We start from the raw sequence: 18,470 nt of genomic DNA on the forward strand, positions 1-18,470 counted from the left end.
TGTCATCTCTCTCGTCAATTTTTTTTTTTTTTTTTAATCTTTGAACTTTACTGAGCCGAAAAAAGCAGATAATTCAACCAGACAAGAATGGCAACTACTTCAACATTAGATAATTAATGTATGAACTATCATTAGATAATTAATGTATGAACTATCATGAGATAATTAATGTATGAACTATTAAATGAAGTAGATTTTTAAAAATAAGCTGGTATTTTTCTTGGTATTCCAATATTAATTACAACTGTAATTAAACATACAACTGTAATTAAACATACAACATACAATCAAGAATATCTTTAAATCCCTGTGTTTCTTGTACATACACATTATTTATGAATTAAAATGATGCATTAACGAAGGCTAGAAACGGACAGGAATAAAGTTCTAATCAAATACACTACATGCTTCAGGGCTCAAAATTCACCTAAAAATATGATGGCCCCCCAAATAATAATGGATGTTGGCAAATTATGGTGGCTCATATCTTATAGCTATAAAGATGATCACCCACATATTATTTGGGCGACTAACACCATTATTTTTTTTAATATTTAAATCGCCCAAACGGGACATTGGTGGCATTTGGCGACCTGACCTTTTCAAGCCCCGATGCTTTCAAATGATTAAATTCAATAGCAGCTTTTGATCTTCATCTTGCTTTTCATAGGAATCCATGTGTGTGTGTCTGTATGTGCATGTGTGTATATATATATATTTGTGTGTACAACGTATATAATATATAGAGAGAATTCCTGATTTTCAAAAGTGATAATATATAAAGCTTATGTTTTTAGCGATGTTTGCTTTACACATTGTTTAAAAAAAAGCAACACTAAAAGCCAAATTTACAAATCCAGTTTTTTCACATACACAGGTGTAACTACATACATTTACAGAGCTTAAACAGCTGTGTTTAAGAAAAACAGGCTTTGTATATTCGGTCCTACAAGTCTAATCTCTAGACTAATTTCTAGAGGTGCTTCCCAATTTCTAGTTCATGTATTTGCTTTAATATTTAAATCAGAGATGCAAAGATTGCTTCCCACTCACCAAAATTAATTTCAAGCTTTGATTAATAATTCTTGGAAAGTGAACTTAAAATACGTACAGAACTAACTTTTTACTAAACATCAGATTGAAATTGTAAATACTAAGTTCCATGTCATTTTTCATACTTGACGCTTATCATTCCAAATGTGCTGAAAAGATTCAATTAACTGTTAAGAACCGACTTCCGTGTGATTATGAAATGAAATCTGTTGCTACTAGGGTTATTCTAAATTGGCTCGAAGTTGTATTTTTCTTATAAAAACTTGCTTTTAGAATAAGTAGGCTAAAATCGAAAGCCTGTGTTTATAGATAGATGTCCAGACCTGTATTCAACTGAAAGAATGCCGAAAAACATGAAATATATTGAACATCTTTAAAGTTTTTATGTATAACTTGGGACTGCCACAAACAGTAACTTATGTGTGTGAAGTTAAATTCCACCGTTTTATGTGAACCGATCCAGGGCTAGCTCTGGCACTCGCCAAATTCACCAATTGCAAATTTTAAATGCAACTGACGAATTTTACTTTGATTTTGCGAAATAATTTTTAGTAATAATTGATATTATGTTGGATAATAACTGGATTCTGCAATTTTTTAAGATTTAACAGATAATTTGGCGAAAGTTTCTACTCGCCCAGAGCTAACCCTGTGATCCCAAAATATGAAAATTCAGTGTTGCAATCCCTTTAGGAACAGTTCTGCAAAGAACCACATTTGTAACTGCTAAGTCATTAAACTTTAACATTTAGAACAAAAATGGCCAGGGTAAGAAAATTGCTCATCATACGTGAGTAATCATTAAAAAAAAATTGTTATCATTTCCATAAATAACTCAACCCTGGTATCAAACTCCGCTGACCACGACGAAACCATCACAAGCATGCAGAGAGTTCTTATGTACATAAAGACTTCATACCAAGAAAACAAGTAAACAGAATTAATAAAATATGGTGTTAGTCCTGTAACGCGGAGAACTTGTTTTCCAAACTGAGGTGGGGGCCACGAGCCCGCTGAGAAGAGCTCCCATAGCCTTGCGACTGAACTTCAGGATTACTCCGATTTCTGTGGACAAAAGAAAAGGAAAGAAAATCAGTGTCTACTGTAAACCATGAAAATAATGCATCATGATATTACTGCGTTGGAAGGAAGGAAGGAAATGTTTTATTTAATGATGCACTCAACACATTTTATTTACGGTTATATGGTTTGGGACCACAGATATTGAGAGAGAAAACCCGCTGTCACAACTTAATGGGCTATTTTTTTTCGATTAGCAGCAAGGGGTCTTTTATATGCACCATCCCAGATAGGATAGCACATACCATGGCCTCTGATACACCAGTCGTGATGCACTGGCTGGAATGTTCAATGATAGATTTTTAAATTTAAAATAAACACAGTAAGTCTCGAAATTGTAGGTAATTTTTCAAGAGACAGAAGTATGTAGATACGATCACCTCGTCTTCAGTTAGGACAGAACATACCACACAGCCTCTGTTACACCAGTTGTGGAGCACTGGCTGGAACGAGAAATAGCCCAATGGGTCCACTGACAGGGATCGATCCTAGAATGACCGCACATCAAGGGAATGCTTTACCATGTAGCAGGCTTTGTGCGAAAAAATTACATTTGAAGATCAGTTACAATAAAAAAATTAATTTGAAGACACGTAATAAAGACAAAACCGATAATGAGTGGCCCATTTAGGCGGTTATACGTTTCAAATCCTTTGAAACCGGACACTGCCTTTCAAATTATAAATGACAGTGCTCTTCGTATAATGTTTCTAAGAATTATAAAAAAGTATCCATGTATCCATGAACTACCAGGGCGAGACGTAGCCCCAGTGGTAAAGCGCTCACTTGATGCGTGGTCAGTTTGGGATCAATCTACGTCAGTGGGCTCATTGTGTTATTTCTCGTCCCAGCCAGCGATCTACAACTGGTGTAACACACATTTTATTTACGGTTATATGGCGTCGGACATATGGTTAAGGATGACAGATATTGAGAGAGGAAACCTGCAGGGCTCGCGCTGTCGGTAGCCAAATTAGCCATTGGCTAATTTTTTTACAAAAAATGGCTAATAAAATTTGCAAGTGGCTAAAATTTTGGCTAAGCCATTTTCTGTCTTCTGGTGTGAACAAACGGTTACATAATCTATCCGACACCTCAAACATTCAATTAGCGTAATAGCGATCTCGCGACCGGTAACGAGAAACGGCGTCGTGCAGAATACAGCGTAGGCCTTATAATGTTTGCTTATTTTAATAATCACGGTTATTAATTTTAACGGCATGCATTCAACATGTATGAAAGCAATGTCTGGAAGATCTGTAATTTGTTATTTTTACTTTGTAAAATCTTTGAACCAAAGTAATAAAAACAGACGAACAATGCGTGTCAATTTGAATACACATGCCAGTTCAGGGCCAAAAGACATGAACATGCAGTATTTAAATTATAGAAATTGCAGTTAAATGTACACTGAATAAAATTAGTTTACAATAATCATATTTGTTAGATAATTTTAGATATAAATTTGTAAGACTGTGAGGTGACATTTAATAAGTTAGCTGGATTTTAAAAAGACCGTAAATATTAATTTTATTAAAGGATTTGTTACTGTGGTGAAGTCAGCATTCTTAGCCGAGGTATTTTATAAGCAGAAATCACAACAAGCATTTAACACGACGCTGAAATCAACAGCAACAACATGGCACAAATTATGAAATCGTTTGGGGTGGGCAATTGATGGGTCACTTAAAAAAACCCAACAAAATCCTAACTTATTTATTAAACTAACATAAAGATTGCTATTTAAAGAAATAATGAGTTCTATATATATAAAAAAAGCTCTCAAATTTTTATTTGGGAAAAAGTGAAGAAAGAAAAAACACCACCATCCATAAACATCCACCCACCCCCATATCTCTGTATGTTTGTTAATTTAATGTCATAGTGGGGATGGGTGTATGGGGTACTGGCTTCAAACTCTGAAGATATTGCTTAACCCCATCCCAACTGAAAAATCGAAGTCATATATTAACTGCAAATAACCCCATTGAGGTTTTGTTATTCCTATTTATTCCAGTTTGTACACAATTAGCTGAAAAAGATACATTTTCATATTCATATATACTCTATATATGCAGTACTGCGTAAAACAAATTTGGCTAAAGCATTTTCAATACGGCTAATAAAAATTCCATTTGGCTAATATTTTGGCTACAAGAATTTTTGATCCAGGGTGAGCCCTGAACCTGCTGTCTCCACTTCATGGGCTACTCTTTTCGATTAGCAGCAAGGGATCTTTTATATGCACCATCCCACCCCGGTAGTAGGGGTGCATAGTAGGTGGTTACAAGCGCCTCTTAACAATGCGAGAAGTAACTAATGAACATTCCCTAAAATGGTCAGACTAAGCCCACAGCTAAAAGCTGATGGGGAATGGCATGTGTGTGGCACAGATAGCCACAAGAGACAAGCACCTGTCGCGGTTGGAGAGACAAGGAATGGGATGTGGAGAGCGAAAGAAGTTGAAAGACAGGAAGAGTTGCCAGATCAGGAAAAAATGAGATGGAATTCAAAGAAGAGAAAGGAATGGGGGCAGTATGATGTTTTTAAATAAAATAAAGGGAGGGCTAGAGGCGACTGAAGGAAGGAAGGAAATGTTTTATTTAACGATACACTCAACACATTTTATTTATGGTTATATGGAGTTAGACATATGGTTAAGGACCACACAGATATTGTGGGAGGAAACCCGCTTTCGTCACTTCATGGGCTCTCTTTTCGATTAGCAGCAAGGGATCTTTTATATGCACCATCCCACAGACAGGGTAGTAAATACCACGGCCTTTGATATACCAGTCGTGGTGCACTGGCTGGAACGAGAAATAGCCCAATGGGCCCACAGATGGGGATCGATCCCAGACCGACCACGCATCGAGCAAGCTCTTTACCACTGGGCTACGTCCCACCCCGACTGAAGACCCCTCCCCGAACTTACGATTCTGAACGTCCTCCTCCAAGCGTGGGGAAATCGTGCTCACTGCTTATATTAGGAGCCTCTTTCTTTCTGCGTGAGTTCATGCGATCTCCCGATCCACCAGCCATCGCAGCAGCACGGGCGCCAGGTGGCACATACTTCTTGGGTTGCTGCGGAGTTGTCTCCTCCGCTGGTTTCTCTTCCTCCTTCACAGGAGATGGTGGCCTTTGTTGTGACTGAGCTGTAGCACAATATAATAGTAATAATAATAATTAAAAATAGTTTAATATTGAGTCTATAGTAGCAATATCACATTTTAAATAATAACAAGTTTAAAGTGGTGATGTTCCATTTTAATAGAATTATTTAAAGTGCAAATGTTAACAACACCACTAGAGCAGATTGATTTATTAACTATTAGTAGCAAGGGATCTTTTATATATGCATCTTCTCATAGCTCTGCCACTCGCCAATTGCAAATTTTGAAAAAAATTGGCAAATTAAATTTTAATTTGGAGAAAAATTATTGTGTTATAATTTATATTTTGTTGGAAAATAGCTATAGGTTTGGCATTTTTTAGATAATTTGGCGAAATTTTCTGATCATACAGAGCTATCCCTGCACAGACAGGGTCCACTGGCGGGGATCGATCCTAGACCGACCGTGCATCAAGCGAGTGCTTTACCACTGGGCTATGTCACGCCTCTTGGCTAATGAAATACCGTATTTTCCCATGTATTATGCGCACCGGTGTATAATGCGCACTCCCCACTTTGAACGTTTATTCCAAGAAAAAAAACATAAACCACAATATAATGCGCACCGTTTTTTTAAACCACAAAATCGACAGTGAATGCAAGATGTACCATTTTCCCCGTCACCAAAATTAACAAAAAGCGAAAGAAGCGGTATATTCAAGAAACAAAACTTAAGTTAGGTATTTCAGTAGATAGACCTATATGTCACATTAAATAAAGGCTAGTACTTGCGTACTTACATGTCACAGACTCACACGTGTATAAATCAAAACAGTTATATACACTGTAAATTACTACCGGTAATAAATATATGAAAACAAAAATATAGCATATTACATTTCGTTCTCGTGGCTAATGTGAATGCGCAAGATTTCTAAATTAATAATAGTATGGTATATTTCCGGTTTGCCGGAAATGGCCGAATTAAATCTCGTGGAAATTAAAAGTATTTACGGTCCAGTTTTGTCATTTTTGTGTACTTTTTAGCGAGGTATGGATACTTTTGTAGATTTATTTTGCATGTATTACAACCATCACAAGTGAAAAGCGATTTTTAAGAGGGTATTGGCGTTTCGTTGTAATGAACACTGTCATTAACCTATAAAGTACCGTAAACTACCAATCGGTGATTTTTCATGGGTGATCGCTGGACATTTTTAAAAGATATTTTTTCTATTGCTATGTATAGTGTGCACCCCCATTTTTAACCTGTATTTTCTGGGGAAAAAGTGCGCATAATACACAGGAAAATACGGTAAAAGGAAAGAAATGTTTTATTTAACGACGAACTCAACACATTTTATTTACGGTTATATGGCGTCAGACATATGGTTAAGGACCACACAGATATTGAGAGGAAACCCGCTGTCGCCACTTCATGGGCTACTCTTTTCGATTAACAGCAAGGGATCTTTTACATGCACCATCCCACAGACAGGACAGTACATACATGGCCTTTATTACACCAGTTGTGAAGCACTGGCTGGAACGAGAAATAGCCCAATGGGTCCACCGACAGGGATCGATCCTAGACCGACCACACATCAAGTGAATGCTTTACCATTTGATTGTGGCAAGCTGTATGAGTTACTTACCAGGTTGCGGTCCACCCTGTAACCAGGGAACCTGACTGCCTCCCTTTCTTTCTTTTATTTCTCCATCCTCTCCTTGGACTTCCTCTTCCTCCGCCTCCTCTTCTTCTTTACTGCAATTTAAAGGAAAGGAATGTTAGTCTAACGGCATCTCAGCAGATTTTTTTTGTAACTAGGACTGTTTGGTGCCTAATATAATAGTATGGCTATGTTAGGGATTGATATTAATATGAGAATGCCCGAATCGCAATTCGAGTTCCTTGAATCACAATTAGGGATTAAGCTGTTGCTTGACAAATCACCAAACGCGAATTAAAGTTGAATTTAGCGAATGGATTTCTTTTTTCAAATTTTTTTATTTGGGTTGGTATGGGTTTAAAACGTAATAATATGGGGGTTTCTTAATATGAATTTTAACTTTATTCAATATGAAGTCATGCCAATTCATCGTCTTCCTTTTGACGCAAACAGACTATATACATGGTTATTATTATACATACGTTATTATTCAACAAAGAAAAATGTAGTTTAGATTTTTGCTGTGCAGTTAAATTGGAGGGGTAGTTGAATTTGAGATGGGCCAGAAAGATTTTTCTTCAACAGGCCCTGCTAGCGACCATGATTTTAATGTTTATTATCAATCTTGTATATTCTATTACTAATTCGTTCAAAAGCTAATACGAAAATCGTGTCATTTATAGATGTACCACCATTTTTGCTGTCTGGCTGAATGAAACTTGAAATTGGCAACTGGTTGTCTAAGCAAGTTCGTCAAGTTGCTAATATTTTGTGGGTTTAAACCTAAGCCTTGCAAAATATATGTAACATAATTATTATCAGGGGTGGAATTTCTTCAACTGTAAAAAAGAGGAAATGTAGAGGGGTCCCGGAAATTCTTGAAATCCTAGGTTAAAATCTGTGCCATCTGAGACATTTTGGAGGAAAGGACGATTAAAATGCGAGGAAATGTAATGTTCCATGAGAGGAAAACAGCTGATCCGAGGAGAATTCCCACCCCTGTCTGTAACAGTATGTGATAAAGCTATATACAAAATTTCATCTCAATATCTCCTAAGTTCAAGGGCCATAACTCCATCAAAAATGGGTAAATTACCATGAAAGTTAAACTTGATCATTTAACAGTATATGATACAGCTATGCAAAAAAAAGAAGAAAGAAGTGTTTTATTTAATGACGCACTCAACACATTTTATTTACGGTTATATGGCGTCAGACATATGGTTCAGGACCACACAGGTTTTGAGAGGAAACCCGCTGTCGCCACTACATGGACTACTCTTCCGATAGGCAGCAAGGGATCTTTTATTTGCGCTTCCCACAGGCAGGATAGCACAAACCATGGCCTTTGTTGAACCAGTTATGGATCACTGGTCGGTGCAAGTGGTTTACACCTACCCACTGAGCCTTGCGGAGCACTCACTCAGGGTTTGGAGTCGGTATCTGGATTAAAAATCCCATGCCTCGACTGGGATCCGAACCCAGTACCTACCAGCCTGTAGACCGATGGCCTGCCACGACAGCTATGCACAACCAAAAAAAAACACATATGCAAAAATATATGTGGGACAGACAGAAACGACCAATATGAAACCTAAGTCTCCCCTGGATGGACTGGAAGGGGACTAATAAGGAAATTACTGAGTGTACAAATACAGGTAATCGTAATACAGTTGACCGCCTTGGGACAAAGTAAAAAATCCACTTTTAATGGGTATCCAGTTTAGGGAGTTCTATTATCTTACGATATTTAAAATGGGAACGATTAAAATGTCCTGTTTTGGGGGTGAATTCCAGTTTTAGACTTCTTTTTTTTCATTCCTAAACATACCTTGTTATTTGTAAATTCTGTATTCTAAGTCCAGAGTAATCCTTCTCCTTCTCTTCCTCAAAATCTTTCCATTCATCATCTTCCTGTTAGACAAAGTTTAAAAATAAATAAGAAATCAACTATATAAAACACAGGTTTCATTATCTTTGATAGTAGGAGGCTGCCACAGGCAACTACACGTATATAGATCTGTATATGTATAATCACAAAATTTTATTTCGAAAATTTTACATAACACTCATCATGGGTCATGAAAAAAAAAAAGTTTTGGCTTTACACAAAATATTGGGAATTTTCAGTTTTGATTTCAAAAATGCCGTATTAAACTAAGTTATTATTTATGTCTGTACTTGTATTTATTCAAATTAATATATCTATTTTACATCATGAAATGTTATGAGGGAAGTTGTGTTTATCAAGTGTTATGCACTGTCTGGCATGGCAATAGTAGTTATTTACTAGCCAAACATTGAATATCACTAGCCATGGGAGTTGGGCTATCATAATCTAGAAGCCCTGTGGCATGGCAATAGTAGTTATTTACTAGCCCAACATTGAATATCACTAGCGATGGGAGTGGGACTATCATAATCTAGAAGCCCTGTTTACATATTTGACAATAATTGGAATTACATGTATGAAACTATGTATTCAGATTGGAAATGTTTTTACTCCAAACTTGGGAATAATAATAAAATATAAAAAAACAGAACCCAAGTTGAGGAATGGCACTCCTGGCAATGTTCGAGATTAATTTTTTTGGCCAGTATCCCAGTTGGATACTAACGTTTCAAAATCTGGTATCCCACCTGAGAATTTAATATTATATGGTATCCCGGTGGGATACTGGGTTCTTGAAGTCTGGTATCCAAAATTAAATTCTGGTATCCCCGGGATATCGGGATACTGTTAATCTCGAACACTGCCTGGTGATATGTACATTATTAGTGAAAATAATCCAGAGTGGTGCATGGATCAGATGGAGAAAAAAAATTGATAGACATGATTAATTGTTCCCCATACCAGGGTTTAAGCTGTCATTTGCCAATTCGCCAAATACGAATTAAAATGAAATTTTGCGAATATATTTTATTAACAAATCACAAAAAGCCAACTTGAAAATCACATGCTATTTTTTATTTATCGGCTTATCGTTGTTTTGACTTTCGGTTCTCCAGATTTATTTACGTTTTGTGTAATTCCCACCTACATCTGTGCGCACATACATGGTCAGGGCTCGAACTTGTCATTGTTGAAATATAAATTGACATAGGTCAGGAACATCATTGGGTTAAGCTCCTCAATGATGGCAAAATATTTACACCTGGTGAACATCAGCTGCCAGTATATAACATCAGTACATTTAAAATATGTTTACATACAGCAAAATAACCTTTCGGTTTTATTATTTGCTGTAAAAGTCTTCTTTCTTGTCCAATTGCCATGGGCAGGCTTTTAAATTGCTGTCGGTGGCCCATTTCACCCACAGCAATTTTGCTTTTAAATTGCCGTGGGAGACAAATTCTTAAGTTCGAGCCCTGCATGGTTCATTCGGATGACCTCAAGAGTCCGTACTCATCAGCATCGCCATCAATTGGAATATCTCAGTATTTTTTGTTACGTATGATTCGATTACACTTTGGGCAATTTCAGGTCTGACATTTACATCTTTTCGAGTTTTAGCTTTACTGGGAGGGGTGGGGGGCACAACCCATATTTTTATCTTATTTTATATCTAAAGAATAGGGAAGAAACCTGTATACATTTTTGTTCTCAAATGCAGGGCACAATATTTCACGAGAACCATTGTTCTGTTAGTGCAGGGTTCATACACTTTATCAGTAACCAAATTCCATGACTTTCCATGACTGTTTAAAGAAAGAAAGAAATGTTTTATTTAACGACGAACTCAACACATTTTATTTACGGTTATATGGCATCAGACATATGGTTACTGACCACACAAATTTTGAAAGGAAACCCGCTGTCGCCACTACATGGGCTACTCTTTCCGATCAGCAGCAAGGGATCTTTTATTTGCGCTTCCCACAGGCAGGATAGCACAAACCATGGCCTTTGTTGAACCAGTTATGGATCTCTGGTCGGTGCAAGTGGTTTACACCTAGCCATTGAACCCTTGCGGAGCACTCACTCAGGGTTTGGAGTCGGTATCTGGATTAAAAAGCCCATGCCTCGACTGGCATCCGAACCCAGTACCTACCAGCCTGTAGACCGATGGCCTAACCACGACGCCACCAAGGCTGGTCCATGACTGTTTAAAGGCATTTTCCATGACCTTTTGAAAGATTTTTTTTTACAATCCTCGACTAAATCTATAGAAATTTTCCTGTATGAAGTCACTCACTCCAATGTGATTTGTTGGTTTACAGGCAATCTTTTTCAAAAATGGCAGAATGGAGGAAATAAAAATGACTTTTAGATTGTTTTTTTGACATTCTCTCAAAATCAGTTTTACGCAACCAAAATGTTCTACATGTATGAGTCCTAAAGACGAATTTCAGGGCTAGAAAAAAAAGTTACATGCACCATTAAAATTCTGCATGCACCAAAAATAAGGCAACTTCGTTTGGGGTTTTTTACACGAAGCTATTCGGAATTATTCAGCAATACCTATATTTATTTATTAACAGTACCGGAACGTTATACATCTGCGTTTATTACTGATTTTTGAACAAATGTGAAAATTTCACCCAACGTAAAGGCCGTACAGAAATCTATAATAGGCCTATTACAAAAACGTACGAATATTTGTGTTTTGTATTAAGCAAGTTATCAACTTTTTCAACTCGATAAGATCTTTTGGTATAATATAAATTAGCCATTGTTGTAAGTAGGATTATGGGATACAAAATGGATGCGCCCATAAGATAAAAGTTATCGTTTTCATGTGGCGAACAGATTACGAAATGCATACGCAAAATTCAACAACTTGAGTCTGAATCTGGTAGACAACAGGATACTAGTATACGCAATACACAGTACTTGAAAAATATTAGCATGCACCGCGTGCACCCAGTTTTAAAAGTTACATGCACACACAAAAATCAGCATGCACCGGTGCATGTACTAACACTGCATTTCGAGCCCTGAATTTCCATACTTTTTCCAAACCAACTCACAAAAAAGGTATTTTTGGGGCATTTCACGGTAATTTTTTGTGACGGACGTGACATTTTGACACCATAAAACTACATTTCTACAAAAACTTGTATGTACTTTTCTCTACATTTTGTGTTAATAGAAACCATATGCATGATGTGTATTTCACCCAAGAATTTTTTTATTTTGTACTAGTATTTTTGGAATAAATTACATATTAATGAGTGTGACGGACGTGACATCATTTGGACACAAGATATTTTTGTTCAAGTTCAACCAAGAAACTCTGCTCTCCAATTTCTTCTATTTTAAATCCCAAGTATCATTTTGTTAGGTCACCAGGTTGTTTTACAATGACATACAAAGAAAATAAACAGACAGTTGATATAATTTAATAATCAATAATTAATCAAGAAAGGTACTGTGACGGACGTGACATGACATTTTGTCAATCAACCAAGTTACTTCATAAAATTATAGAAATAATGATACAAAACACAGTAATGATATCTGATTGAACTATTTAATGTAAACAAAATCATAGCTATACATGTATATAATATACTGGTAGAATAAAGGCAACAGCTGACTGAAATGTATTATGGTGAATTAATGAATTAATTTTTTGAAAATGTTGTACAATAAAGTAAAATTAAAATGAAAACATACATGTACATGTGTATCTCATATTTCCTCTAGAAAATCCAAGCACATTAAAATATCTAAGTTAAAAGCAAGTTAAAATGTTCAATGTTTCTTCATGCAATATGATTCCATACATTAATCTTTCAAATTTCATTTTCTTTGTTCACAACACTTGTTCACTTAAAAATCCTGGTTTTTGTCAAGTTCATTCTATCACTGCTACACTCTGAGGGAATATGTATCTTTCGCGATTATCCATAGGTGTTGGGAGTACTTCCATAACTTGATTCTTCATTACCCAAGTTTTATCCTCTTTCTCTGGAAAGGCAAAAATCTTTTTACTGCTTTCTTTTGCACGAAGAAAGGAGACCTCTATTTCTGAACCATCAGTATCTGTTATCAGTCCAGCAAAAATGTTGATTGACTTCCTGGTTTTAAAACTTACAAGTGCAAAAGAACCAGTATTAATATTGTTCACATAAGTTTCCTCAGCTGCATCACTGGATGATGTTGAAGGCTGTACCTCAAAGTTTTCTTCAGCTGTATCATTGACTTCATCATTCTCCATGTTTTCAAGATTGGGGAGAATCTTGCATCTCTTCATATCTTGGCTAGGGTTTAAAAATTGGGAATTTGTAGCACCTGCAATTGTACAATTATCCACTGGCTTCACAAAGTGAATCGCCAGGGTGCCTGGTAACGCTTGACAGTTTCGCCAGCGGTTTGGAAGATGAGCAGAGTGTTCCTTTATTTCAGCTTGACTCACATAAAGAAGATTTATGGTTTTGTTTTGGGTTTTTTGCTACCTCATAGAAGTGAAAAGCTGTATTCACCACCACATTCCCTTTTAATACTTCTCTCCACACACTACGTTTGGTCTCCCCACCGATGCCGTCTACTGGTCCCTTACCGTGTGCAGTGGCAAAGAAATTCCAGTCTCAAGAACAGTTGAAATCTCCTTTGTGGTACAACATGTTGCAAAAGTTGAATCGATTTTTAAATTGAGATCCAGCTCCATCTGACCAGTAGTGTACATGTTTTATTTCCCAAGGAAGCTTTACCTGAACATCTTCCAGAATAAACTTGTTGAACACATACACACGGTGTTTGTCGTGTGTGAGTTCATCAGACACAATGCTGTAGGATTGATGCTTCAGCTCCGAGTTATCAGCCTCACGGAAGTACACAATTGCAGTGAAAACCGTTACTTGTTGTGAGCACCAATGTGCAGCCATGATTTCCCCATGCTGTTTGGCAGCATAATTCTCAGAAAAGTCTTCATGAATAATGATATCCCCTACCGGAAGATGACTTTTCAAGTGACGTAATTCTGCATGTTGTCGCTTGGCATTATACTCATGTCTGGACAGAGTAGAAAGCTGCTTGTAGAGCTCAGACTTTGCAGACAGCATGTCACCATCACGAGGCAGTTTTTGAACCTTCCCATCGCACGTTTCCCATTGGTAATATTGAAGTGTTTGTTTCATATCCTGGTCATCAAAGTGTATGTTGAGATTGGTTACACCACAGTCATTACACTCTCTGTCAACGCACTTTTCACTAGTTGCATCACAGTGTCTGCGATACTAACTTGTCAATCTGGACAGGAAAGGCATGTAAAACCTTTCCTATACCTTGTGCTACTAAGCTTGCATTTTCGTGATATTTGCACATGCAAACTTCTTGATCCCTTTCGCTTAGAGGTAAGACATAAGCAGGCCTGAATTCACAAAATTTGGTAAGACCAACTAGGTTGTCTGGGTTTTCTTTCAGGTAAAGCTGATGTGCTTCTTTAAGGTTCATTGTCAGGATTCACTTCTGTTTCTTTTCCTTTGTTCCACAAGGAAGACGCACTGTAATGCACTCTTTCCTCCCAGGGCACATGCGGCTGATATCATCTTGAAGGTAGTAGTTCTCAACACATGCCTTTGTTTCATCTGATATTTTATCACTTCTTAGTTCTCTTGACTCATTCAATAGTCGTCTTTTCACTTGTGGTTGGTCTACAAAATCTAAAATTGTTTTCCTTTTGGAAGGCGTGAGACCTTGGATAAGTCGCCCTACGACAGCTGCTTCCTTCCGAGGAGAATTAGGTAGCATTCTTTTGACGTGAGACACAGCTTTACCCTGTGTTGCTTGAACTGGAATAAATCAGATTTTTTTGTTGTCTTTCTGGGGTGCAGTTTTCAGTAGCGGAGGCTTTTTTCAGTTGTCTTTCCTTGCGTTTACGCTCTCTGTTCCCTTTGCATACTTCTTTCTTTTGTGATTCATTCAATTTCTTGTTCAGTCTCTGTAGTTTTTTTTCGCTCTCTGTCTTTATTTTTTGCCTCCTAATTTTTTGCTGGATCATGTCTTACTTTTTCTCTGTGTTTTCGTTGTCTCTCTGCATCTGGTTGTGGCATGATGACTGTAGCCAAGAACTACTGAACTAGTATGTACAGCAGGTTGGTTGCTAGTTGTTATCATGTTTATGAACCTAACTACATGTATAGACAGAGTTCAAACTGGTAAACAAACCCATGTAAGCCCAGAAATCAGTGCATACATGCATATATTTTATACACTATACAAAGCAAGTGACTCTAATGAAAGAAAACCTCAAATTTGTGGCAGAATCCCATTAAGGGTGTCCAGGTGAGAATACATGTAACTATTTAACAAGATTTGCAGTTAATGGGAAAACAATATGTTCACACATTCTACTTTGGCTCATAGTGTAAAAATTAACGAGTACAGCCACATTAAAGGGATTAACTGGCTACTATGACTAGCTCTGCTGGTACATGTGTACAGGTGGTTAATCCACTTAAATCTTGTAACAACATGTGCTTCAGTTAGTATCTTAGCATGGATCACTTACTTTTGTAATGAATAATGTGAAGAACACCATTTAATCAATCAAAATGTTGGGAAATTTATATTCGTGTGTCACGTCCATCACAAAATGTAATTTCAAATTTCATCAATTTCACATAAGATTTTTCAAAATCAAATTCTTCATCTTTTTAAATGCACAAAGAAGAAGGAAAATATATGAGTTTATATTTTTAACTTTTGTTACTTTGAAAAAACCCCACAACTTTTGTATCAAAAACGTGACGGACGTGACATTTCAAATTAAAAATAAAATTCAAATCACTAATTAAATAATTTATTGCTAAAAAAATTATGCACATCTCACAAGGGTATGGAGGTTTCTATGAATATGGTAAAGAATTTTTTTATTCTACATTTTTAATAAAAATACTGAAGAAAACAGAATGTCACGTCCGTCACAATTTTTATTTTATTTTGCCCCAAAAATGCCTACAAAGTCTCCCTGATGTAGTTTATATGTCCAAATTTTGCATATTCAGGACCCTTATGATGTTTATGTTCAAATGATATAAAGTTTTGAATAAAATTTAATGATTTATATTTTCATAGTAGTGGACCAAATACCATGAAATGCCCCTTTACCATACTTTTTCCAGGTGGAAAATGGATTTTCAAAATGCCATAATAATTGTCAAGGTTTTCCAGACTCCGTACGAACCCTGAATTTATGGGAAAAATTTAAATTGTTTTTATTTTTATTAAGATAATTAATGAGAATGATAGGCAGAGGGTTATATGTAAAAAGTTTTTTTTGTTTAATGACACCACTAGAGCACACTGATTTATTTAATTTTATGTAAAACATTTTGACAGTCTTAGAGAGGAAACTCACACTTTTTTTTATTAATAGCAAGGGATCTTTTACATGCACCATCCCAGACAGGATAGCACATACCATGATCTTTGATATACAAGTCATGGTGCACTGGCTGGAATGAGAAATAGCCCAATGGGCCCATCAACGTGGATCAATCCCAAACTGACTGTGCATCACCACTGGGATACATCCCGTAGAGGGTGATAGATGAGAAAAAATTATCAAGGGTTCAAGCTGTAAATTGTTCCATGTAAACTGACTGTGAATATTTTCTTTTTTTAGTCCATTTTCAATTTGTTATCTTCACATATCGTACCGTCATACAATTTCGATCGACATATGTTTTCGATACTTTGTTTGTAACTGCATGTATCGCGAGATTATGCGAGATATTACGTCACTATCAGCCTAAACATAAACAACGAAGTGTCTTTTACTTCACAATATTAAAAATGCTTCAAGTCAAGCTGCCAACTTTATGTTTTAATTATAATACCATAAATAGTGTGCATGTTATCAGTTTTTCGTAATGCAATATTTTGGTACTAATGAAATGCCTCACATAGCGAAATCCAGGTATCACAAATCCCTGCAAAGTTATCGTCTGCAACACTGACATCTGACCTGCCAAAGTTCGACGATATACCACGTGATCATTACACTGAACAATAACATTTATGGAAGGCTAGTTGGGTTACCTCTTATGTCATTCACAGCAAAGATCTTTTCGGTAATTTCTGGTGGGGGCATGTTTACATGTGCATTTACATTTACTACAAATAAAGTTGGTTTGGTGGAATTAGATTTTTGAAAATATATAGTTCTGTGTCTCTGTCAGAGTACTTAAGGTGACAGTCTGAATTTAGGTGTCGTTGATACGTATAACAAGAGGATTAGACATTAGCCTATGACGAAAATATAATGTAAATATGTTTTAAATGAACACTGTCTATTGGTCTGAAGATTATTCAATATTTTTTTACAAGTTACAAACATTATATGATTTTATGTTCAAAAGAAGATTTTGATGTAAATTATTGCACGGAGTATAGACCCTTCACTACCATAAAAAGGACAAAAATAGACAGCCAATGAAACTATCGAAAACATATGACGTTTGTGAAAATATAGTGGAAACACCTGTACGACTTAGCAGCTAGTGTTTTTGGAGGAAAATTTGGTGTTCATGGGAAATTATCTCTGTTTTTCACAATAAACTAATGTGACTTGAGAAAGGTAAAGTAGTACCGTATGTACGAAGTTTTGTTTTTATTATATTTTAATTTTTTGCTTATCGTATCGAAAACATATGACGCCAGGATACATATGTGACATTTTCAAACATAATTCACCTGTATTGTTCACAATATTTGGTCCTTTTCCCCATACCCTGATCTTAACAGTAAACTCTAAATATATAAGACGTATAGAAATTTTAAAGTTTCGCGGATGTGACAGAAAATAACGACAATATGGGGAAGAATCACGCCGACTGCACAAACTTGACAAAGCAGAACCAGAAGTAATTAAAATAATAACGAGGGATGATAACCTGTTGAGTTATAGCACTTATCAGACCAGACGAACTCAGGGTACTCTGCGTCTTTTGGCTTTTTTCCTTATCTTTCTTCTTCTTTTCCTTTTTCGGTTTACTTTCTGAATCTTGTTTTTCAAAGTCGCCGAAAATATTCGGTCGATCAACGGGCGACGATTTTGACTTTGATTTCTTCTTGCTTTTATCTTTTTTAGCGAAGAAATCGTCAAGATTTGTTTCCGCCATGATTTTCTTTCAACAAGCAATTCGAATGTCTGGAATATGTTATGAAATAATTACTGAAGCCAAAACTGGCAATAACACGCAAATAACTTTCCACCATGCAGCCTGCCATGCGCAACGTTTTGTGGAAAGTTACAGCTCCGCAACAAATGTCTACATCCGGTTTAGTTCAGTTTCGGAGAAAAAAAACCCTCCATTATTTTCATTTAAAATATCATAATTGTGATACACGCAGTAATACAAAAGACGCGTAAATGAAATATCAAAGGCAGATATTGCAAGTCATCTGTGAGATTAATATATCATCAAAAAGTTTGAATTAATTAGTTCTTCGTAGACTTTTCGTCCCAAGCGAGTTCGCATCTAGTCAGTTGGCCCCCAACTTTTCCTCCCAACATTTGGTGCGCTCCTTTCACTCTCCCGGAGAGCCAGAGTACTCCGCACAGCAATGGAGTGAACGGGAACACTGCCCAGGACTTATAGTCCAG

The 18,470-nt window shown here is 36.4% G+C and overlaps 1 protein-coding gene across 1 annotated transcript; it reads right to left on the reverse strand.

Moving 5' to 3' along the window:
- Positions 1–990: 990 nt before the first annotated feature.
- On the reverse strand, positions 991–18,100 carry LOC121385270 (protein CDV3 homolog). The gene is made up of 5 exons (XM_041515875.1): positions 17,758–18,100; positions 8,747–8,829; positions 6,901–7,010; positions 5,069–5,288; positions 991–2,118 (listed from the first exon to the last, which is right to left on the reverse strand). The coding sequence occupies exons 1-5, from the start codon at positions 17,983–17,985 to the stop codon at positions 2,010–2,012; spliced, it is 750 nt and encodes a 249-aa protein (XP_041371809.1). The 5' UTR covers positions 17,986–18,100; the 3' UTR covers positions 991–2,009.
- Between the last annotated feature and the right edge of the window lie 370 nt (positions 18,101–18,470).

The sequence above is a fragment of the Gigantopelta aegis genome, chromosome 11, assembly GCF_016097555.1.
Source record: "Gigantopelta aegis isolate Gae_Host chromosome 11, Gae_host_genome, whole genome shotgun sequence".
Classification (NCBI taxonomy): Eukaryota; Metazoa; Mollusca; class Gastropoda; order Neomphalida; family Peltospiridae; genus Gigantopelta; species Gigantopelta aegis.

Bases quoted from the DNA above. Each gene is read 5' to 3' on its own strand.
- LOC121385270 (XM_041515875.1), bottom strand. From the start codon at position 17,985: ATGGCGGAAACAAATCTTGACGATTTCTTCGCTAAAAAAGATAAAAGC. The intron at 8,830-17,757 runs GTTATCATCCCT...TTTGTCTAACAG, and splicing joins TAAGTGCTATAACTCAACAG to GAAGATGATGAATGGAAAGA. The intron at 2,119-5,068 runs GTAAGTTCGGGG...TTTTGTCCACAG, and splicing joins GGAGGAGGACGTTCAGAATC to AAATCGGAGTAATCCTGAAG.